Source organism: Pyrus communis, chromosome 10 (assembly GCF_041283825.1).
Source record: "Pyrus communis isolate YQ-2024b chromosome 10, ASM4128382v1, whole genome shotgun sequence".
NCBI lineage: Eukaryota > Viridiplantae > Streptophyta > Magnoliopsida > Rosales > Rosaceae > Pyrus > Pyrus communis.
In genome coordinates this window covers 18,218,996-18,242,866 of record NC_142574.1, presented here as the reverse complement: position 1 = coordinate 18,242,866, position 23,871 = coordinate 18,218,996, and the positions used below count along the sequence as shown (strand labels likewise).

General features: G+C 36.1%; 1 protein-coding gene and 1 pseudogene across 2 annotated transcripts; both read left to right on the top strand.

Annotated features, from left to right (window-relative positions):
- The first annotated feature begins 7,648 nt into the window (after positions 1-7,648).
- LOC137730102 (serine/threonine-protein kinase STY46-like) lies at positions 7,649-14,970 on the top strand. Of its 2 annotated transcripts, XM_088678753.1 has the most exons (16): positions 7,649-7,987; positions 8,382-8,496; positions 9,243-9,319; positions 9,480-9,599; positions 10,048-10,105; positions 11,158-11,268; positions 11,479-11,529; positions 11,739-11,914; positions 12,033-12,140; positions 12,533-12,606; positions 12,706-12,881; positions 13,011-13,106; positions 13,904-13,984; positions 14,066-14,119; positions 14,351-14,485; positions 14,573-14,970. In XM_088678753.1, exons 1-16 carry the CDS (start codon positions 7,782-7,784, stop codon positions 14,642-14,644), a joined length of 1,710 nt encoding a protein of 569 aa, XP_088534879.1. In that variant the 5' UTR covers positions 7,649-7,781; the 3' UTR covers positions 14,645-14,970. The 2 variants fall into 2 exon arrangements, with proteins under 2 accessions (XP_088534879.1, XP_088534880.1); XM_088678754.1 differs by lacking the exon at positions 11,479-11,529.
- A 1,119-nt stretch (positions 14,971-16,089) lies between these two features.
- Positions 16,090-18,021, top strand: LOC137728261 (F-box/LRR-repeat protein 10 pseudogene; annotated as a pseudogene).
- The last annotated feature ends 5,850 nt before the right edge of the window (positions 18,022-23,871 follow it).

Below are 23,871 nucleotides of genomic sequence, written 5' to 3'. Positions count from 1 at the left end.
TTTTCATGATTTAGTTCAGAATAGTAATAATAATTTTATTAATATACATATAGATAAATATAAGTACTTACCTTACTAGAATATTTGATGAGGAGTACTCTAAAACATCTGATGAAATACCATACCTAAAAATGGGACAGTTTAGATGGACATGTAAAGAGGAATAGAAATGCCGAAAATTGAAATCGAAACACAAATCAAATTGACCCACGCCGTACAGTTCAGTTTTTATAATTTTGAAAACGGTTTATGTTTGAAACTAAACTTCAACATGGAAAAACAGTTTGGTTTTAGTTTTGAATATCTAAAACAGTACCAAAACGAATTGCAGAGCAAAAATTAAATTAATATATAATTTAATACCAATATTAGGTAATTTATATTTGAGGCTTTATGACACATCCCGACCAAAATCAAAGTGTGCTGGCCAACACGCCTCGATCTAAGTTGGGGTGTGACAGTTTTTTTTTTTTTTTTTTTTGGTAGGCTTTTTAAATTTTATAACAACTAATGTAATTTTTATTGTTTATGTATTCTTATTCTGTAGAGTTAGGCCAATTTGAATTTAAGTATGGCTTCTCTTACTCTTAATCCACAACCATAACATCAAGCTCCAAGGCAACCTCAGGCTTCTAGTTCACAAGGTTCAATAGCTTCTAGTCCACCGGTTAGGTCCAAGGTCTTTCCAAGTATCACCTTCTCAAGCTAGTCACAAGCTTGAAGGCCTCCTCAACCTTTGAAGAGTAAGCATCCAAAAGAAAAGGGATAGATAAAGGACTGAACGCTGCAAAGTAGTAACTTGAAGCACCAAAACTTTTTTGTTGAATCAGGTGAACAATTTTTTTTTTTTTTCCGATTGTACTACTAGTGCCATAAGGCATTTGATGTTGATGTTTGTATGAACTTTAGTTTTAGTATGGTAGACTTAGTTTTTCCAATTGGTTTGTACTAAACTAATACCATAAGGCACTTTGATGTTAAACTCTATTTCATGTTGAATGACGGCATTGTGATAATGAATTTTTTTTATTGTGTTGTATAAATGGCATAAAACATTTAGTTTGCAAATGGAAAACTAAAACCAAAACCGTTTGAAACCGAACCGAACCACAACCAAATAGTTTGGTTCCATTTCGGTCAAAGCTTCAAAACCATGAGAGCCTTTTTGGTGTGATTGGAACATGAGGTTGTACACCACGTGTCACTATACAAATGGTGGGATATGTGTGTTAAAATGTTAATAACTTAAAAAATACAATTTTCCACTACTTGTATAAAAACACGTGGTATACCACCCGTATTCCAGTCACAAGTAAAAATCTCTCCAAAACCTATCGAACCGCACCGTAAAAAAAATCGGTTTCAGTTTTGGTTTCATTCAAAATCGAACAAAACCAAATCGTGCCTATCCCTACCTGATAAACGATAGATTTGAATGTACTATCTGAATTCTCATGGATACCAATTTTAGTGTGCATACTAGAAAAACCCTAGAAATGCACTCATACTTTGAATACGAGTCAAGATGTCTCAGTGAGGTACAATGGTTGTTTTGATCATATCTTTTAACTCGTTAGCTAGGTTAACTCTGGACAGCTCCTTCAAGGACATTTTTGGAACCACCAACCAACCCCTTTTTATTTTTTTGTTCCTGATTTATTCAACCCTTTTGTATGGAGAAAACACTCCGCCAAGAAAAAGAGAGAAATGGTTACAGAGAAATAGTAACTTTTGGTTGTTGTTGGAGTAACAATAATATTATTAATGAGAGAAAAGTGGTAAAATGCAAAAACTGTGTATCATTGACACCGCATTTTATCACTTTATTTTCTTATTATGACACTATTGTTACTCTAGCAATAGCAGTCAAGAGTTACTATGTTTTTGTGATTATTGCTCGCTTTTCCTGTAGTGCTCTCTTAGTTACTCGCTCAACACTTTAATGGTTTCCTTCGATGCTCGACTCCAGTAAAAATTCGAATGTCGGATAGCACGGGTGCTTGGATTGTTAATGTATATGTTGATGTACAAAATTGGGTTGATATTGGACCAACATAAATCTGACCATAAATCACACAAACGCACAAGAACATGAAGATATATCGTGGTTCATCTTAAGTTGGGGCTACGTCCACACTGGTATTGATTCGGTTTCACTATGTCAATGAAGGTTACAATGTACATGGAGGCTATAGAGGCTAGGGTTTGCTCTCTTGCCATATTTGTCATCCTTTGCCCCCTTTAAAGTAAGGGTGAATGATCCCTTTTATAGAATAAGAGTTTTCCTCCTATATACATCATGGGTTAGGTCGTGAGCCTCAAATACTAAGACCCAATATATAGGACAACAGTATGTACCGTGAAGTAGTGGTTTATCGCACTCGAGGTTTTGTATTTAATGTGGTAATGTGGGTGCTTCGAGTGGTAATGTTACTAATGTACTCGTTTGGAAACAAAACTTTGTATTCTGTGGGCTCAATATTCTAAGCTAGTTGGACGATGTGAAACACTAGATTTGAAGAATAACCATCGCTTGATTAGGGAATATCCTCTTTACATAGTAATGTGTCTTATTAATGAGTTTAGTTTATAAATTATATTAACATCGGTAGTGCATAATTGCGTTACACTATCATAGTCATTGATAGACACTAGGGAAATATTCTGAAGATATAGAAGTATATGCCTTTTTCCTTTGAATGTTGTTGCTTGCTCATTGATGAGTCTAGTTAGTTTATAAGCTAGACTATCAGTCGTGATCATTTTACCTATTCTATTATATTTGTTTTTTAATTTTTTGTCGAAGCCTAAGGTACCCTATCTATTATATTCTACCACATTTTCACCAGGTCGTTTACCGTGATTTATTATAACCGTTGATATACATGTGACCTGATCAATATAATCTTATTCTTAACAGTTTATAGTTCATCCATGACTGACACTAAATGTGACCTGATCAATATAATCTTATTTTTTTAACAGTTTATAGTTCATCCTTGACCGACACTATATGTAATTTGGTCAATAAAATCTTATTCTTAATAGTTTGTAGCTCATTCACAACCGACACTAGCAGTAATTTATTATTATTTGAAACAAAGAAAGCACATTTACATTTCGTTTCCCATTCTGCCCTCCACATCAAACCTTCCAAATCAACCAAAATATTATAGACAACCACCAAACTTGCAAAAAAAAAAAAAAAAAAAAAAAAAAAGCTGAAAATCTGGATAAGATTTTATATATATTTATCCTATAAAACATGGCTTGGAGTGTTGGACTTTGGACTCGGAGAAGTCTCGCACCGTTACTTGTTCCCAGTTCCCACCTTCTATTCCCTCGCCGACCGCTTGCTGCTTCGCTGGCACTCCACTCGATCCTCATCCAAAATTTCCCTCCTTTTTGCCCTTTCGTTGCACTCAAGGGCCACTTTTCCACTTTGCCCAACTCTCCCTCCACGTGGCTCCACATTGTTAGTACACTTCACATTCCACGCTGTTGGATCTACCAAATCCGAACTCTCGAGGGCAGTTTATTCCCATGGAGGATGCGAATCCTCTGTCTGGTCGTGCAGGTCAACAACTTGTACGTGTCTTTCCCAGACGCCACCTGGTTGTACGATGCCTGTTTTCCTCATCCAACGTGATTGTTTAATCTTGAACTAATCCTACTTAGGCTGGATAATATTTTTAATTTTTCAGTATTATCTTGATTTAAAAACGTAATTATTTTTTTATTCTAATCATCAAGTCATGTTACATGTATTTCCATGCAACAGCTACTGACAACACTGAAATTATCAACATGTTGGTGCCATAATATCATGATATATAGCAAACAATTACATTATTTTCCTTGTCATTTGATTGAATTAATATTCTATTTCAACTCTAATTAATCCACGATTTGCATGCTTATCAACTTGGATTGTTAAAATAACCACCCTTAACTTGATCAACGTGCTCCTAAACCAAAGACTTGTACTACACACGGTGTTTTTGTCTTTTACAGACAATAGTAGCCCAACCTCCATGTACTTCACAAATATTTCATTTCACGGTTTAAATTTTATTCTACACGTTCGACGCACACATGTATTACACTGTCATAAAATATGTACGCAAAATTCATTACAAATGGTGGATCAAACATTATATATTAATATATAATGCAAGCTGTTGAGCACTATATAGTTATGTACATAATCGATGATAGGGGAATTTACTCGCCGAAGATAAATGAGTAATGGTAAATAAATTACATTCTTTCTCTTCACCAAACTTTCTTCCTTACTATGTAAAAAATACAATCGATGGTGGCATCATGTTGTCTAGTCGATGGGAAAAAAAAAAAAAAAAAAAACCTTGGCTAGTAATCATGTACACGTCAACAAGTTGAACTTTAGATTTTAATTCCGAACTTTGGGCTAGCCTACTTGTTGCAAAATTATCATGAAAACTCATTGTTGGTTGGTATGCATCGTCTAGCTTTGCAAATCACAATTTGTCACCCGATCAGTCGTGTGTCTAGACATTTATACTAAGAAGGCGATAAATTATATATATCGAAGGGAACAGAAAGACGGACATGGTGTCAAATCGTTGATCAAGCGGCCCATCTTAAGCCCAGTGGCAATGATCCCAAAAAAAAAAACCGTTGATGATGGTGACTTAGATTCTTGGTATAAAGTAAGAGATGGAGTCACCTCTGCGGCTATGCCCCTCACGTTCTTCTTATGAATTCTTTAAGTTTAAACCCAACTGCTTTCTAATTTTCAACGCGAAATTACACTTATAACCCTCAGTGCATGTCTTGTGGTCCACCCTTGCTCCAAACAATTTGGAGACAATACTTAGGCCGTCTCTCTTCTTGATGGGCCATGTTTATTGTACAGAAGGGACCAATATGAAAAACTAAAAAGTGAATGAGGGGTAGAATTGTCTTTGTGCCACAAGCTTATCAAAGTCAGTGGGCGCCTCCGAATATGCTACTTTGTGTCTTCCTTTTGGACCTTTGGTAATTGTGAGAAAATGTGAGTGGAGAGGGAGGGAATTTGGAGACGTCTCATTGGCTAAGGAGAAGGTGGCTTTGGCGTCACGGATACATAGAATTAATTAGGGGGAGAAATGCTAAGCAACTCTCACAAAAGTGGGGCTCTCCATTTACTATCTGTCAACTTATGTTTTTTACAATAATGTTGACACATAATTAACGTCAAATTGTGAGGTGCCGGGTAATTCATGGAGACTCTCACTTTGAGAGAGTCTCCTTAGCATTTTTCTATTATATATGGAGTTTGATGAACTTTGTTTGGTTTTAAATTCAAGTGTATTCAATATAGATCTTTAAGAAGTTAACAAAAGTCACCATGCATTGAATGAAGACTTTTAAGAAGTTAACAAAAGTCAATTATGACTTTTTGAGAGTCTACACAAGTCGTATAATGCAATGACTATCATTAACACCACTTCCACCAGCATGTCTTCACCACCACCTTACCGTGACTCTTCTTCATCCCCACCGACACCACCACAACCACCATTGTTGTCATGGGCATTATCACCAACCCTACTCGATCTAACCACCACCACCACCAACACAACCATCACCATGACCGCCACCTTTATCACCATCATTACCACCCCATCCTTAGTTCTCCACCACCCGAACATCACCCCGCTATCACAATCACCACCCCTGCTATTATCACAACACCAGAAACACCAACTTTACTACCATTATCTCAACAATCACCACGTGAAACTTTCACCACTATTGTTGCCACAACCAACTTACTTTGTCATGGTTATGATTACCAGTTCAATAATGAAAAGTAAAAAATTAATAATGCTTATTAATAGATTGGTAATTAAAAATCCATGACAAATCCACATAATTATAAAATATTCCATCATTGAACTCTTTAGAATTCTGCAAAAGTCATTTAACACCCTTCTTTTCCACAAAATTATATAATTAAAAGTCTACGGAATTTTATGAAAACTCATCCATAAAAATAGAAGTCTACTAAATCCATACAAGTATCACTTTAAAAACTCAATAGGGTCCATGTACAAATCTTAAACATTGCAACCCATAAATTTAGACATGCCCCACAGTTAATCAACACTGGTAGTCAAGATAGAAATCGTAGTAACAATTTCTTTCCATACCTGATATGTTATCAAATTGTGAATCACAATCGTTTATTCAAATATACTATTATACCATAAGGCTAGTGTCTTTACCGTAAAAAATTCAAATTTGGAGCGTATATAGCTTAAAAGAGAAGTGCCAATTTGCTACCCTAATGTATACGAAATTAGTTTTTTGTGAGATTGGTACTTTTATTTTTGGAAAGCACAATATACAAAATTACATGTTCAAGCAATTACAATATGCAAAAACACAGAGTACTTCATTCCAATGGAAAGAAACGTCAAAATAAAATACAAACAAGACACGAGTATGTATGGGTAAAACCTTCACCAGTTACTAGTCTCATCGTCACTTTCGTATTGTAACGAATCCAAACCATAATCTAATCTAATCCGTTATGAACTTATGCTGGTTGAAGGCACACTGCAATTGATGGAGTGACATCTCATGAAATCTTTTCTCATGTTAATTAATCAATGGAAATTTTTTTTACGCCACAAGTACTTATACACTTTTTACAATTTATCATATGAACTAAAATATTAAGCGTTTTGTCATAACAATTTTTCGAAATAATTAATTAATTTATCATGTCACTCTAGCTCCGTTATGTTTTCCATTCAAAATAAGTCATGACTTTGTTTAGGGTTGTTTTGGGCATTTCAACACCTCAATATCCGTTAATATGTCATATCACCCTAACTCTGTTAAGTTTTCATTGAAAACTGTAAAATTTGAAGGAAATCAATTGTAAATGTTGTGAACTGAAAGTAATATTTTCTCATTTCTTATATAGTGCTTTGATTTTGAACATGATTAGACAATGGACTAATATTTTTGATATGTAGCAATGAAATGAAAGGGATGGCCATGATTAATAACCACGTTTGGACATGATTGACCATGTTGATTTCTCAAAGCTTGCAACTAACAAATCATGTTTTTTAACTAACCAAAATTTAAATATTTGTACAAAAGAGAAATGAAGAACTTATGAAAAGGAGGTCAAAAGTTTGAAATAACCCAGAGCTCAAGTCATGTGTGAGACGCATGACTTATTTTGGATGAAAAACTTAACGGTGTTAGTATGAGATGACGAATTAATAATTTTAAAAAGTTGATATGACAAAATTGCTTAAAATTTTCAATGATATGACAAATTGAAAAAAAAAAAAAAGTGTGTAACTTCACGTGACATTTCAAGATTAATCTTGTTAATTAATCAATTTCACACGCCAACGGTGCGCAGTGCGCCGTACAAAAAATTATTTTTAATTTCATTGTTGTTGTAATTCATTTATGAGGTTTTTTGAAATGGGTCCAAAGTAACTAAAAATTGGACTTATTTCAAAAGTTAAAAGTCACTAAAAATTGGACCTATTTCAAAAGGTAGTCTATAAAATTGGACCTATTTCAAAATTTTCCTTTATTTTTATTTATTTATATTATTATTTAAGTTTTCAGTTTGGACCCTCACTTTGAAATCCTCCGCATATAAACCCAGCTGTTCGTCGTTTCACGTAAAAAGAAAAAAACCAACCGACGATCCTCCCTCTCACTTTCTCTCTCCGCCATTTTTTTCTTCCTCCGTTTACTCATTTCCGTCGCGCTCGCCGCCAATGGTGATGGAGGACAACAGCAAGAGCTGCAGGAGTAGAGCGCTGAACAACTCGTCATCTTCTCCGGCTCAGTCTCGCCAGCAGAGGCAGAAGCTCGGGGTTTACAATGAGGTCCTCCGCCGCCTCAAGGACTCCAAAAACGGCGAAGCTATTTGCCCTGGCTTCGACGACGAGCTTTGGGCTCACTTCAATCGCCTCCCCACTCGGTACCTTTTACTCCCAATATTTGTCTTGATTTGTTTCTTGAATTATTTATTTGTATATATTATATATGCATGTATATATATTACTCTTACTAGCATTAATTTCTTATCATTATTTTTATTAAGATTTTTTTGCTGATTTGGAATCTGCTTTTTGAAAATTTGTTTCTGAATCTTGCATATGGAAATTTGTATCTGGAATTTTCCTTTCATTTTCTGCTACGTTATTACGTATTTTTCTATTGATCCAAACAGTACAAAATAAAGCAGATTTAGCAATCCTCAAACACATTATTCTACTGGTAATCGCTTCACTACTCGCGGTTTACTATTTTGTAGAATCACAAACAGCTTTTTGATGAGTTGAGGCATTTGATTGTACTCGCGTATTTTATAGGTATGCGTTGGATGTGAATGTGGAGAGGGCAGAAGATGTGCTTATGCACAAAAGATTACTGCATTTGGCTCATGATCCTGCTCATAGACCAGCGATCGAAGTCCGCCTTGTACAGGTTAGATGATCGACTACATATCTGACCTACTGCTGCGTCGATTGTAAAAGATTTTGTTGCCATTGATGCTTGAGTGCTAGCCTGTTTATCTTGTCATTTCTGTGGCCGGTGCATCGTTAATGTCACCGCAGATTTTGTGAGATCTTTTCTTGATTAAGCTTAGAAATCGGATTTGGACCAGGCCCCACTTGTGACTACACTACCTAACTCATGGAATGTTCATCATGTCACATTCGAAGTTGTTAGTGTTGTGCTAAGGAGTGCTCGTTTAACGACCTTAATTCCTTAAGAATGATTTCTCCTTGAAGGGTTCTATTTGGAATTGGTTTCTCCGTGCAGCTTAGTTTCTTAGTGGCTATCCTTGAGTAAGATTAGATCTGTTGATCTTACTAGCTTAGGGTCTCATTAATTGTTGGTCGTGTTGTGAGAGTCTAGTAGCTTTCCGTTAAAACTAGGTTATTTATCTCATAGCTACATGCTTTCTTTACGTGGTGGGGGGAGGGGGAATTTGGCACCCCTAGAAGCATAAAATTTTAAGAATACAAATGATTAAATGAACAGTTGAAAAATCCAAATTCAAACAAAGTCTTAAGTTTCATCTCCTGATGGAACTTCCCTAATAATTTCTTCCTTTTTTCTTCTAGTTCTTTATATAAATTAGTTGTACAGACATTTATGCCCATTCATCATCTTCCTAAACTTTGCTGCATGACCTCATACATTCTGGGAATCACAATATCGTGTAGGTTCATTCTATCGCAGATATGAATACAGATCCGGGTAAAGATGCTGCCCAAAGTTCAAACATATATAACAGACAAAGGTAATTTTATTTAGTTTCCTAAAAGTGTATCCAAATTTTTAATGTAGCTTCAATATTTAACGCATATAGTCTGTGAATAAAAGGTGTTTACCTTCTTTTCTGTCATCCTACTGCACTGTCAAACATTACTGACAACTCCAGCTGGTTTTTCAAATATCAGTATACATCCCCCTCCAGCGTTTGGCTCATCTCCTAACCTCGAAGCCCTTGCACTTGAGGCAAATAAATCTGAAGATCATGATGCTGAACATGCTGTACATGCCAGAACTCAGTTTACTTGGTAAATAGCTATTTGTCTCGAGTAAATATGTTTTTACTGCATCTCTCTTTCTGAAAGACTTTAGTTTGGCTCATGAGTTTTGACTACAATATTTTCACTTTCCCATTTAAACTTGGTTTATGAAAGGGTCTGGGAATTATTTCCTTTAAATTGGTTGGCCAGTTTGATCTTAGCCATGGACTTATTTGCTATTGGGTTCTGTTAATGGAGTTTTTTGCATGCTTGATGCGCTGCATGTTACCAGTGACCCATGCTAGCTATATTAACTGTACTTATCGATGCTTAAATTTTTATTTTCATTTTTCATAACTGAAACTTTAAGTGAACCTGACCATTGGTAAATCAACTATATTTTATGCTCATGCTTTCTAATTACACTAGTGAAGCAAAGTGACTGCACTTGCAGATGAATATTAATGTGTTTTATTCATGATGGACAATGATGTAGGCCCATAACGCATGAAATCACTTTCTCAACAGACGATAAGCCAAAACTACTCAGTCAGGTATTTGACAATTTCTTAGTTGACATTAAAACCAAGTCATCATCATAAGATTTTTTGAACCTCTACGTGTGTGTGTGGACTTATGTGAGCTAAGCTTATGGCGACAAGCACACTTTGAGCTTGGAAATGTCGCAAATTACTAATGTAAAAACCGATATTTTAAAAGGCTAAGGCGTAGGCGAGGAGTTTCATGAATAGCTCCACCTAGGCGAAAGCCTTGAGGCTTGAGGCAAAGCCTCACATGACCAAAGTTTTTAATATTATAAAAATATAATACTTTGATAAACAAATTAATCAACAATCAAACAAGCAATCAAAGACCAAATTGAGATTAGAATACCAAAAAACTCACTTGAATTTTGAACAAATTTTGGTGGTGTGGAGAATTTTGAAACAAATTGAATTATGAGATTGGGGTAAAATTGAAATATGGGATTGGGATTGATAATTTAGGGTTCGAGGAATTGGGGAATTGGTGAATTGGGGATTGGGGATTGGGTGAACTGTGAATATGGTTATGGGAGAATCGGGCATTGGGATGGGGAAGAAGGGGGATCTGTTGGGGGTTATAGACCTAGCCAAAATGGTGCCAAGTCATTAAAAAAGAAAAACTCTTCTTCTTTGTGAAGATGGCGCCGCCTCACCTCTTTTACAGAGGCAATGGGCAAAGCCCAATCTTCGACTTAGAGGGGTCCCCAGGAAATTTCAAGCAAGATTTTTAACTGTTGAAGGGTCCTGGGAACACCCAATCAAGCACCTCGGCCACCTAGGCTTGCCTCCAACACGTCTAGGTAAGTTCAAGCCTACTCCTGCTGGCAGAGGCATTTTCATCCCCGCTCTGCCTCCAAAGCCACCTAGGCACGCCTCAAGGCTCTTTTTTTTTTTTTTTTTCAAACACTGGTAAAAACATAAATTCACATATTTTCAACTTGATTTTGCCTCTATATGAGGGTCACGCACATGAAATACATAGTTTTTCTTTGAATATTATATCTTCACACACCAGTACCTCTTATACTTCCTGGTCATCACTCTCATGATAAATTTGGCAGTTAACTTCCTTGCTTGCGGAGGTTGGGCTGAACATCCAAGAAGCACATGCTTTTTCCACATTAGATGGTTACTCCTTGGATGTCTTTGTTGTTGATGGATGGCGTTACGAGGTACATACACATAATTTTAGACAATTCAATTCAATTGCTTGGTTTTTAATAAAGCATTTGTTTGCCTAAGACGGTAAACATGATTTTGATTCAATAGTGTTTTACCGAAGAAGTATTACAACTTCAGGCTTTTCCAAACAGTCTGCAAGCAGCAGTTTTTTATTTTATTTACAATAAGAAACTACGTTGGCCAACTTGTTCTTGAAACAGGAAACAGAGAAGCTTAAGATTGCAATACAAAAGGAAGTTTTAAAGATTGAGGTGATTCTATTCTACTAGTTAATTTCTTTTTCGATTGAGTAGGGAGGATTACAACGAGTGATGTCCCATCTGTATAATGTTTCTTTCATTTTATTTTAATTGAGGTGCATCCGTATCTTTTCCTTATACTGTAACCTTTACCTTCCCATGATCTACGTGCAATTTCATGAGGAATGCATCACTCATTTGAACTTTGTATTTATGTGCAGAGGCTGTGGCCGCGAACTCATCGATCATCATCTTTTGGCAGCGAGCACAATCAAGTAGTGATCAAAACTGAACCTGATCATCTGGAAATACCTAATGATGGGACTGATGTATGGGAACTTGATCCTAGACAGTTGAAGTTTGGGAATAAAGTTGCATCTGGGTCCTGTGGAGATTTGTAAGTTTTGAATTATAAGATAATTGTACTGTTTGAATCGGTTTTTTCCTTTTTTTTTTGTTCCCTCCCAGCCAAGCATGCACTTTTGAGTGGCGGTTGACTTTGGATCTTTTATCAGATATAAAGGTACATATTGTACTCAAGAAGTTGCCATTAAAGTCCTCAAGCCCGAGTGTGTAAATCCAGATATGCTGAAAGATTTTGCCCAGGAAGTCTACATTATGAGGTATATCAATTTATATTAACCTACTTGTGCACCATTTACATTGAACTTGACTTTGCCCTGAATCAATAGCCATGCGAGCTATATATAGCGCTTTGAATCCCGGAGAGATACTAGGCTGGTATGTTTTAGGGACATGAATAGGTGTGGTCTCTACAACTGTTGGGAATCATAAGAAATGCATGCTCACTTGATCTTCTAAATATTTTTAATTTGATTTGTATCCTTTTAAATGTTTGTGTTTGTCATGTAACATTCTTTTAAATGTTGGTTGTCCTCTTAACAGTTTTCTTTTCTTGTTTAAGGAAACGAGGAAGTGGTTGAAATCTACTATAATTTCTTTCCACAATATGTTTTTCTCTTTTAATTTGACAAAAGATTTCTGAAACTTGTAGGAAAGTTCGACACAAGAATGTTGTACAATTCATTGGTGCGTGTACCAAGCATCCAAGTTTGTGCATTGTAACAGGTAAGTTACAATGACTCTGTAACTTTGATGACTTGATATTTTCAAATAATGGTAGTTATTAGTTCCCTTTTTTTAAGATTTATTCTCGTCGTATGGCAGAATATATGTCCGGTGGAAGTGTGTATGACTACTTGCATAAGCAAAAGGGAGTTTTTAAGCTTCCATCCTTGCTCAAGGTCGCAATTGATGTTTCCAAAGGAATGACCTATTTGCATCAAAATAACATAATCCACAGGGATTTAAAAGCCGCCAATCTCTTGATGGATGAAAATGAAGTAAGAGACCCTCATGATACTTTAATTAAAGTTAGAAAAGTAATTCTTTGTCTAGTTTAGCTGCTAATACTTTAATGATCATTAACCTACCATTTCTAAAGCTTTTTTGATATATGCATCACTTTACAGGTTGTTAAGGTTGCTGATTTCGGGGTTGCTAGAGTAAAATCTCAATCTGGAGTAATGACAGCAGAAACTGGGACTTATAGGTGGATGGCTCCAGAGGTCTGTACTTCCACTTGAAAGTTCTGGAATTGTTTTCGTTCATTTCATCATTTAAGTTTTATATCTGTGTGTGAATATATATACAGACTAGCACAAATGCACGAAGAGAAGGATGGTGTTAGGGTTTAGGGTATACATATATTATAGGGAGCTGTTATGTTGACCAATCAGAAATCAAGTTTAAATTTTTGGTCCTAATTGATAGTCTAACAATAGAGAGAGAGAGAGAGAGAGAGAGAGAGAGAGAGAGAGAGAGAGAGAGAGAGAGAGAGAGAGAGAGAGAGAGAGAGAGATTATTAGGCTACATAGTTTCAATTTTCCCTAATATTAAATAGAAATAAAGTACTCCATCAGCATTTAGTGTATACATATACATATCTTATAGGCGCTGTTGTGTTCGCCAATTAGAAATCAAGTTTGAAATTCTGGAATTGGTGCCCCATCGGCATCTGTGCGGGTAAACCTTAATGATGAGCAATTGGCAACCTTTATCATCAATTAAGTAGTCAGCATGGAGTATTAGACTAATCTGGGTTGTACCCTAGGGTTTCTCATGCGCACAGCTCTCTTTCTAACTTCGGATGTCCTTCCTACGTATCACATTTTATTATATCATAACATTATTATTATTATTATCATTTTTTTAAGTTTCTATTGAAGAATGCGCTTGAAAATGAAAGCAAAGTTTAAGAACACATTTTATTAGTCACTCAAATTTCCGCCATGAGTCTGTCTGTGTTTTCCTATTACATGAATTCTAGTTGGCATTTCCTTACAACAGTTGTTTTCCATTGAAGGTTATAGAACACAAGGCATATGATCACAAGGCGGATATTTTTAGCTTTGGAGTTGTGTTATGGGAGTTACTGACTGGAAAGGTATTGCTTGTCGATAGCATTTATTTTATCATTTCTTTTACTATTGCTCTTGTTTATGATTTCTTCTGTTTAAATCGGCAGCTTCCATATGAATACTTGACCCCGTTACAAGCAGCCGTCGGAGTTTCCCAAAAGGTACACTATCATTCTACAATTTTGTTTAGTTAGTGACCAGAGACATATTCTTCTACCCCTGTTGAGCTACGATTAGTTTTCTTGATCACTAATTAATCGTTGGGAGTTGAAACCACTTGTGTAACTAACTGGCTTAGTGCCCGCTCAGGGAGAAAAATGATAAACCCTTTGAGTGGTACATCTTTTATTCAAACGATGGACTGTGTATAAGTTTCCCTACCGTCTTTCCAGGGCTTACGGCCGACCATCCCAAAGAATACTCCTCCCAAGCTTGCCGAGCTGCTCGAAAAATGCTGGCAGCAAGATCCAGCATCAAGACCTGATTTCTTAGAAATCATAGAGATTCTGCAGGCATTAGCCGAACAGGTATACATCCTGGTTGCAGTTACTTGGCAAAACATGTATTAAAATAATATGAGCATAGGTGACTACTAAACCAAGTTTATTGAACAGGTTGGTGATGGAGTGGAACGACACAAATTATCGGGAGGATTTCTGTCCGTCCTGAGACGGGGTCATCACTAACCAAGGCAAGCAGATGTGTATTACTCTACTTATCAAAAGGAATTACTGCAGTGCGGGGAATTCCCCAACCATTTCACATACCATGTACAGTGCTACGTCCAACCATTAAAATGTTAGAGCCATTCTGCCTTTTTATTTATTTATTTATTTTGCGTTTTCATATCGTAGCAGCAGTTCCGAATATAATGGTAATGGGTTGGATGAACATGTTGTTGTGATGTGTAACGACAACAATGTTGTCGTGAGTTTCTTTCGATGCAAAAGTGGACAATAATGACAATATCTATGACTTCATTACTTTAATACGATTTAGATTTTCACTTGTACTTAATACGATTTAGAATCTATTTGGGAATATTTAACTAAAAGCTCTTTTGGCATAAACTGTTAACTTAAAGCTCTTTTGGCAGGAAAATTTAGTACTTTTTAGTTAGAAGTGCTTTTTAGAATATATTTATAATTGTATGTACTATGATTTAAATTTTCACTCGTATGTAATGTGATTTAGTATCTATTTGGGACTGCGTCTCAAACAATCAACAACTAAAAGCTTGTTGGAGTGGAAAAATTCAGATCCTCCAATTTTCCAACAAGTAAATCCTGTAACCGTGATGAGAAGTCCATGATACCATCTTTGCTCGCCATCAATGAGAGAGGAGGGGACCTACAAAAAAACACTCCGACGCTCAAGTTAGTCTTTATTCAAAATAATTGCAAGACATTGTAAATCTATCTGATACTTCCTTTTTTAACTTCGCTGTTCTCATGGGATTCTAGTTGCTTTAAAGACATAAAATACTTGGGCTCCAAGTTCCACTTTCCCCTTATTTCTCCATGTTCCATATTCCATGGAAGTGTTTGATCATGCTCTTTTATTCTTGCTACACTCCCAAATTAATATAGTGGCTCATTGCTTAAGCCTTAATATTTGCACCCACAAATGCCCCTTTTTTTTCTCTACAAACACATATCATCTGAATCTGTACAGGAAAAATATTTCTTTTGCAAAAATTCATGTGACATCGTTGGTATGATACAACCAAACATGTAAGATTTTATGTGGATGATCTTCGAACATGAGTTTAGCCCTTGGCTACGATTGTAGTTTAGTCTTTGGCTACTATCACACACACTAGTACAAAAAACAGTTTGCACGACGTAGGTACCTTCATCGCGCAAAGTAAAAAAACATTGCATGAAAATTAGCCCAACGAAACTTTTGTCGTGCAAAGGCAATGAAAGCAGGGTTTACGCGATGAAGGGACAACCTGCGTCGCGCAAAAGATCTTTGCACGACGACAACACCTGCATGGTGCAAAATGTCTTTGCATGACCACCTCACCTTCGCGCGACGATAAAACATGCGTCGCACAAAGAAACACTTGTAGTAAAAGTGCTTAATAGCAATCCAAACGGACCTTTTAAGGTTTAATACAGACTGTAAAATGGACCCGGGTGCCAAAGGCAACCCAATTTACAGCTCAATCTCCCCCTATGTAAGACTAAATTAGTTCGAAATGGGAGCATCACGGTTAGGGGCTAGTATTGGGTTAAGCCTCCAAAGTGTTAATTTCTGATACTAACGACATCCATTTTTCTTTTTCTCTTAACAAACAATATTATTTACATTAAGGGAGAAGGGAGCAGACTTAGTCTCATAATAGACTTCCAATAATGTGGTTCAAATTCGCCTTTGGAGAGAATCATACCTAAAACTTCTCATTTTGAAGTGAAGAGGAATACCACTAGACCGTGATACTAAGTGGTGAACAAATGATATTATCTACACTAAGGGGTGTGAGAGTGAGATAAGCCTCGCAATGGGCTAATACTAATGTTCAAATTCATCTTTGGCGAGAACCGAACCTAAGGTCTCTCACTTATAAATGAAGAAAAATATCACTAAACTCTAGAATTCGGTGGCCAACAAAATTCTATTTTAAACTAATGTAAGTTATAAAATGAGTATCGAACTCTCGTGCATAAAGAAAGTACACCGGCATAGTAACACATAATTTAGGAAGTAAAAAAAGATGATGCTAGGCATAGTAACCTATAATTCTTTTCTGGCGTTCAACAGATTAATCAGCATGGGAAGTTGAAGCATCTCTCGTTGGTTAGGAGCCAGGAGCATGTCATTACCCATTTTAGAAGAGTAAATGATCCTGGCTCCTCTTATTGGCTGACAAGTGCAAAAACATGGAAATCATATTTCTAAGTCGCTTCTGTTGTGTTACAGACAGGTTTCAAAACGATCCTGCGTTCTTGCTCCAAGTTATATAAACTTAGGGTCTCTCATGGGACTCAGTTAATCGATTTGGTTTTTCATGACATTTCTGCAACTTCCCTTTCTTTAACACATGTTAGCTTGAGACGGTGCACTCTTTTAACCAGCCATGCAGTGACTAGGTTGGTGTCTAACAAGGATCTGGAAGTTTTGGATTTGAGAGATTGCAGAAACCTCGGGGATGAATCCCTCCGAGCCACAAGCACTCTTCCAAAAGTAAAGACATTGTTGCTAGATTGCTCTGATATTAGTGATGTGGGATTATTGTATTTGAGACCAGTGGTTATAAGTTCACTAATTTCATTGTCTGTTAGAGGATGCAAGAAACTTACGGTTAAATGTATCACTGCTCTATTTGATGGCTCTTCCAAGTTGGAGTTGCAAAAATTAGACTTATCCAATCTTCCTAATCTCTCCGATAATGCAGTTTTATTACTGGCAAAGAGTAGGATTCCGCTACTTGAACTGCGCATGCGGCAATGCCCACTCATAGGTGACACTGCAGTAATGGCATTAGCATCTATGCAAGTTGACGAGGAGAGGTGGCATGGTAACTGCTTAAGGTTGTTGGATCTGTTTAATTGTGGGGGGATTACCCCGCTTTCGTTTCGGTGGTTGAAGAAACCATATTTTCCAAGGCTGAGATGGTTGGGAGTTACGGGTAGTGTAAATAGAGATATGGTAGATGCTTTGGCTCCAAGTAGACCGTTCTTGCATGTATCGTGCCATGGTGAGGACCTGGGAGTTGAGCAAGGTGATACTCCCGATGATGTTTACATGCACGATTTTGATGAGATGGACGAGCTTGAACAGTGGCTTGCAGAAGATGACTATGCTGATGAAGGTATGGTGAACGCAGAGGCAGTGGAGTGATCGGACACTTAGTTCCATCATGTTATTGTTTATAATGGTATTTCTGTTGAAACTATAGAATGTATCATGGTTTTTCATGGCGAACGATATAAGTACTCTAAACTCGATTAAGAGGAGTGGTGAGGATTTGAACCTGAAACGCAGTGGGATGAAGAGGAATTCATCGGGACAATACACCATTTCCAAAATGTATCATGGTTTATTGATTAGTGTTTTACTTGGTGTTGTATGATCTACACCAAGGTTTAAACTTTAGAGCTTGTTTGATAATTATTTTTATTTTTGTTTTTACAATTGTGCTTTAGATATGAAGAAAGCATATGAAGGAAATGAGGGATGAAGAAAGGTGGTTTGAGTGAGGGAGAGAAACAATAAAGAAGAATGAACGAAGACAAAATCTTGAAAGTGAAATAACATAAACTATTTGTAGTTATCATTATTTGTACTGATACATTTATTTTATACCTCTCCCACAATCCTTCTTGCACTCTTCTATATTCTTATTCTTTCCCAGGTGTAGTTTTGTCTCTTTAACACAAACATTAAAACTAAAAGTAAAAATAAAATAGATATCAAATGACCCGTTAATTTTTGTGGCATATAAAACCAAAAAAATTGAGTGGCATATAAAACCAAGAAACATGAGTGTAACATGTTCTTCTACTAGTAGTAAAGTAGCTTCTTTAATAAAAAAGTGAGTGTAGATTTTGTGTGGGAAAATGTTGTGTAAAAGGTACATTGGACAAGAGTTGTGTAGATATTTCAAACTTTTCGGATCCCTTTTCTTCCCTTCTCGGTAACAAGTCTCACTACCTACAAATTCTTCTAACTGATTGTGTTTTGAGCTACATAAATGCATGGGAATAACACTTGTGAATCTTAGGGTTTTTCTTTGAGATACTTTGATCTTTTCCAGGGGTTTTTTTTTTTTTTTTCTTTTTATTCCTACCATGAGCTTGTGCTAGTAGAGCCAAACTAGTTGCCACGCAGCTGGTAGATTTGAGAGCATGATAGGCCCAAGAATAAGCAAAAGAATGCGTCCAAGTCTTGAAATCATCTACAATCAAACACAAAGATATGAGAATCTGAGATGGCACTTCAAAGCTGTAAGAATACCATTACTGATGAAAAATTCAAACATTTCTACACTAAGGGGCGTAGCACGCTGTGATTCAAAAAATGCCTTTTGCACCGTTTGTTTATTAAATATTATTTCTAAATTTTTAAACACTTAAGAGGTGCATAGTGCCAGTTATAAAAGTCTCTCGCATGCGCATAATAATGTGATTCAATTAGTTGTCAAATGATCATTTTTTTAACAAACGATGTTATCTACCCTAAGGGGACGAAGTGGGCTTAGCCTCACAATGGGCTAGCAATCAGTTGTTTATTAAATATTATTTTTTCTAATCTTAATGTAAATTCAATAAAATATAGATGAAAATTGAAAGATCGCTTTTATTAATATGGATTTAGCTGCTTTGATTAGTTAAAAGACCGCTTTTATTAAATGTATTTATTATTTATTTCCATCTATATTAATAAATGCATTTAAAACATGTAAATCGTGCGTAATACGCCATGATTCAAAAAATGTTTTATGCACCCATGTGAGTGCGTGCATTGAGGGTAGCAAGGATAAATTGATCATCATTGATGGAAGCGTTTGCTACCAAGAGTAAATATGTCCTCATTCAATGAAAAAGTTGTACATCACATGTTACGATACAAATGATGAGATATATGTGTTAAAATGTTAATAACTTAAAAAATACAATTTTCCACCACTTGTATAAAAACACGTGGTATACCATCCGTGTTCCAGTCACAAGTAAAAATCTCTCCAAAACCCATCGAACCGCACCGTAAAAAAAATTCGGTTTCATTCAAAATCGAACAAAACCAAATCGTGCCTATCCCTAGCTGATAAACAATAGATTTGAATATACTATTTGAATTCTCCCGAATACCAATTTTAGCGTGCATACTAGAAAAGCCCTAGAAATGCACTCATACTTTGAATACGAGTCAAGATGTCTCAGTGAGGTACAATGGTTGTTTTGATCATATCTTTTAACTCGTTAGCTAGGTTAACGCTGGACAGCTCCTTCAGGGACATTTTTGGAACCACCAACCAACCCCTTTTTATTTTTTTGTTCCTGATTTATTCAACCCTTTTGTATGGAGAAAACACTCTACCAAGAAAAAGAGAGAAATGGCTACAGAGAAATAGTAACTTTTGGTTGTTGTTGGAGTAACAATAATATTATTAACGAGAGAAAAGTGGTAAAATGCAAAAACTGTGTATCATTGACACCGCATTTTATCACTTTATTTTCTTATTATGACACTATTGTTACTCCAGCAATAGCAATCAAGAGTTACTAAGTTTTTGTGATTATTGCTCGCTTTTCCTGTAGTGCTCTCTTAGTTACTCACTCAACACTTTAATGGTTTCCTTCAATGCTCGACTCTAGTAAAAATTCGAATGTCAGATAGCATGGGTGCTTGGATTGTTAATGTATATGTTGATGTACAAAATTAGGTTGATTTTGGACCAACATAAATCTGACCATAAATCACATAAACGCACAAGAACACGAAGATACATTGTTGTTCACCTTAAGTTGGGACTACGTCCATACTGGTGTTGATCGGTTTCATTATGTCAATGAAGGTTACAATGTACATGAAGGCTATAGAGGCTAGGGTTTGCTCTCTTGCCATATTTGTCATCCTTTGCCCCCCATTAAATGAGGGTGAAGGATCCCCTTTATAAAATAAGAGTTTTCCTCCTCTATGTATCATGGGTTAGGTCATGAGCCTCAAATACTAAGATCCAATATATAGGACAACAATATGTACCGTGAAGTAGTAGTTTATTGCACTCGAGGTTTTGTATTTAATGTGGTAATGTGGGTGCTTCGAGTGGTAATGTTACTAATGTACTCGTTTGGAAACAAAACTTTGTATTTTGCTGGCTCAATATTCTAAGCTAGTTGGACGATGTGAAACACTAAATTTGAAGAATAACCATCACTTGATTAGGGAATATCCTCATTACATAGTAATGTGTCTTATTAATGAGTTTAGTTTATAAATTATATTAACATTGATAGTGCATAATTGCGTTACACTATCATAGTCATTGATAGACACTAGGGAAATATTCTCAAGATATAGAAGTATATGCCTTTTTCCTTTGAATGTTGTTGCTTTCTCATTGATGAGTCTAGTTAGTTTATAAGCTAGACGAGTATCAGTCGTGCATGATCGTTTTACCTACTCTATTATATTTGTTTTTTAATTTTTTTGTCGAAGCCTAAGGTACTCTATCTATTATATTCTACCACATTTTCACCAGGCCGTTTACCGTGATTTATTATAACCGTTGATATACATGTGACATGATCAATATAATCTTATTCTTAACAGTTTATAGTTCATCCATGACCGACACAATATGTGACCTGATCAATAAAATCTTATTCTTAATAGTTTGTAGCTCATTTACAACCGACTCTAGTAGTAATTTATTATTATTTGAAACAAAGAAAGCACATTTACATTTCGTTTCCCATTCTGCCCTCCACATCAAACCTTCCAAAACAACCAAAATATTATAGACAACCACCAAACTTGCAAAAAAAAAAAAAAAAAGGGCTGTAAATCTGGATAAGATTTTATATATATTTATCCTATAAAACATGGCTTGGAGTGTTGGACTTTGGACTCGGAGAAGTCTCGCACCGTTACTTGTTCCCAGTTCCCACCTTCTATTCCCTCGCCGACCGCTTGCCGCTTCGCTGGCACTCCACTCGATCCTCATCCAAAATTTCCCTCCTTTTTGCCCTTTCGTTGCACTGAAGGGCCACTTTTCCACTTTGCCCAACTCTCCCTCCACGTGGCTTCACGTCCTTAGTACACTTCACATTCCACGCTGCTGGATCTACCAAATCCGAACTTCCGAGGGCGCTTTATTTCCATGAAGGATGCAAATCTCCTGTCCGGTCCTGCAGGTTAGCAGCTTGTACGTGTCTTCCCCAGACGCCACCTGGTTGTACGATGCATGTTTTCCTCCTCCAACGTGATTGTTTAATCTCGGACTAATCCTACTTAGGCTAGATAATATTTTTAATTTTTCAATATTATCTTGATTTAAAAACGTAATTAATTTTTTATTCTAATCATCAAATCATGTTACATGTATTTCCATGCAACAGCTACTGAAAACACTGAAATTATAAACATGTTGGCGCCATAATATTATGATATATAGCAAACAATTACATCATTTTCCTTGTCATTTGATTGAATTAATATTCTATTTCAACTCTAATTAATCCACGATTTGCATGCTTATCAACTTGGATTATTAAAATAACCACCCTTAACTTGATCAACGTGCTCCTAAACCAAAGACTTGTACTACACACGGTGTTTTTGTCTTTTACAGACAATAATAGGCCAACCTCCATGTACTTCACAAATATTTCATTTCACGGTTAAAATTTTATTCTACACGTCCGACGCATACTGTATTAAACTGTCATAAAATATGTACATAAAATTCATTACAAATGGTGGATCAAACATTATATATTAATATATAATGCAAGCTGTTGAGCACTATATAGTTATGTACATAATCAATGATCGGGAAATTTACTCGCCAAACATAAATGAGTAATGGTAAATAAATTACATTCTTTCTCTTCACCAAACTTTATTTCCTTGCTATGTAAAAGATACAATCAGTGGTGACATCATGTTGTCTAGTCGATAGGAGAAAAAAAAAAAAAATCCTTGCCTAGTAATCATGTACACGTCAACAAGTTGAACTTTAGATTTTAATTCCGAACTTTGGGCTAACCTACTTGTTGCAAAATTATCATGAAAACTCATTGTTGGCTGTATGCATCGTCTTGCTTTGCAAATCACAATTTGTCACCCGATCAGTCGTGTGTCTAGACGTTTATACTAAGAAAGTGATAAATTATATATATCAAAGGGAACAGAAAGACGGACATGGTGTCAAATCGTTGATCAAGTGGCCCATCTTAAGCCCAGTGGCAATGATCCCAAAAGCAAACCGTTGATGATGGTGACTTAGATTCTTGGTATAAAGTAAGAGATGGAGTCACCTCTGCGGCTATGCCCCTCACGTTCTTCTTATGAATTCTTTAAGTTTAAACCCAAGGGATGTGATATCCACATATCTCTTTTTACTTCTCACACACCTTTCTAATTTTCAGTCGTCGGATCAGATGAATTGAAGATGATTAACGGACAAAAATTAACAAGGAACGTGTGAGAAGTAAAAAAAAGTGTGAATAGCACACCCCTAAGCCTAACTGCTTTCTAATTTTCAACATGAAATTACATTTATAACCCTCAGTGCATGTCTTGTGGTCCACCCTTCCTCCAAACAATTTGGAGACAATACTTAAGCCGTCTCTCTTCTTGATGGGGCATGTTTATTGTACAGGAGGGACCAATATGAAAAACTAAAAAGTGATTGAGGGGTAGAATTGTCTTTGTGCCACAAGCTTATCAAAATCAGTGGTCGCCTCCGAATATGCTACTTTGTGTCTTCCTTTTGGACCCTTGGTAATTGTGAGAAAATGTGAGTGGAGAGGGATGGAATTCGAAGACGTCTCATTGGCTAAGGAGAAGGTGGCTTTGGCGTCACGGATACATAGAACTAATCAGGGGGAGAAATGCTGAGCAACTTTCTCAAAAGTGGGGTTCTCCATTTACTATCTGTCAACTTATGTTTTTTACAATAATATTGACACATAATTAACGTTAAACTGTGAGGTGACAAATAGTTCATGGAGACTCCCACTTTGAGAGAGTCTCCTTAGCATTTCTCTATTGTATATGGAGTTTGATGAACTTTGTTTGGTTTTAAATTCAAGTGTATTCAATATAGATCTTTAAGAAGTTAACAAAAGTCACCATGCATTGAATGAAGACTTTTATGACTTATAGAAAGTCTATGAATATCTTGGTGTATGATCAATTATGACTTTTTGAGAACCTACACAAGTCGTATAATGCAATG

Bases quoted from the DNA above. Each gene is read 5' to 3' on its own strand.
- LOC137730102 (XM_088678753.1), top strand. From the start codon at position 7,782: ATGGTGATGGAGGACAACAGCAAGAGCTGCAGGAGTAGAGCGCTGAAC. The intron at 9,320-9,479 runs GTAATTTTATTT...TTCAAATATCAG, and splicing joins AACATATATAACAGACAAAG to TATACATCCCCCTCCAGCGT. The intron at 10,106-11,157 runs GTATTTGACAAT...TAAATTTGGCAG, and splicing joins AGCCAAAACTACTCAGTCAG to TTAACTTCCTTGCTTGCGGA.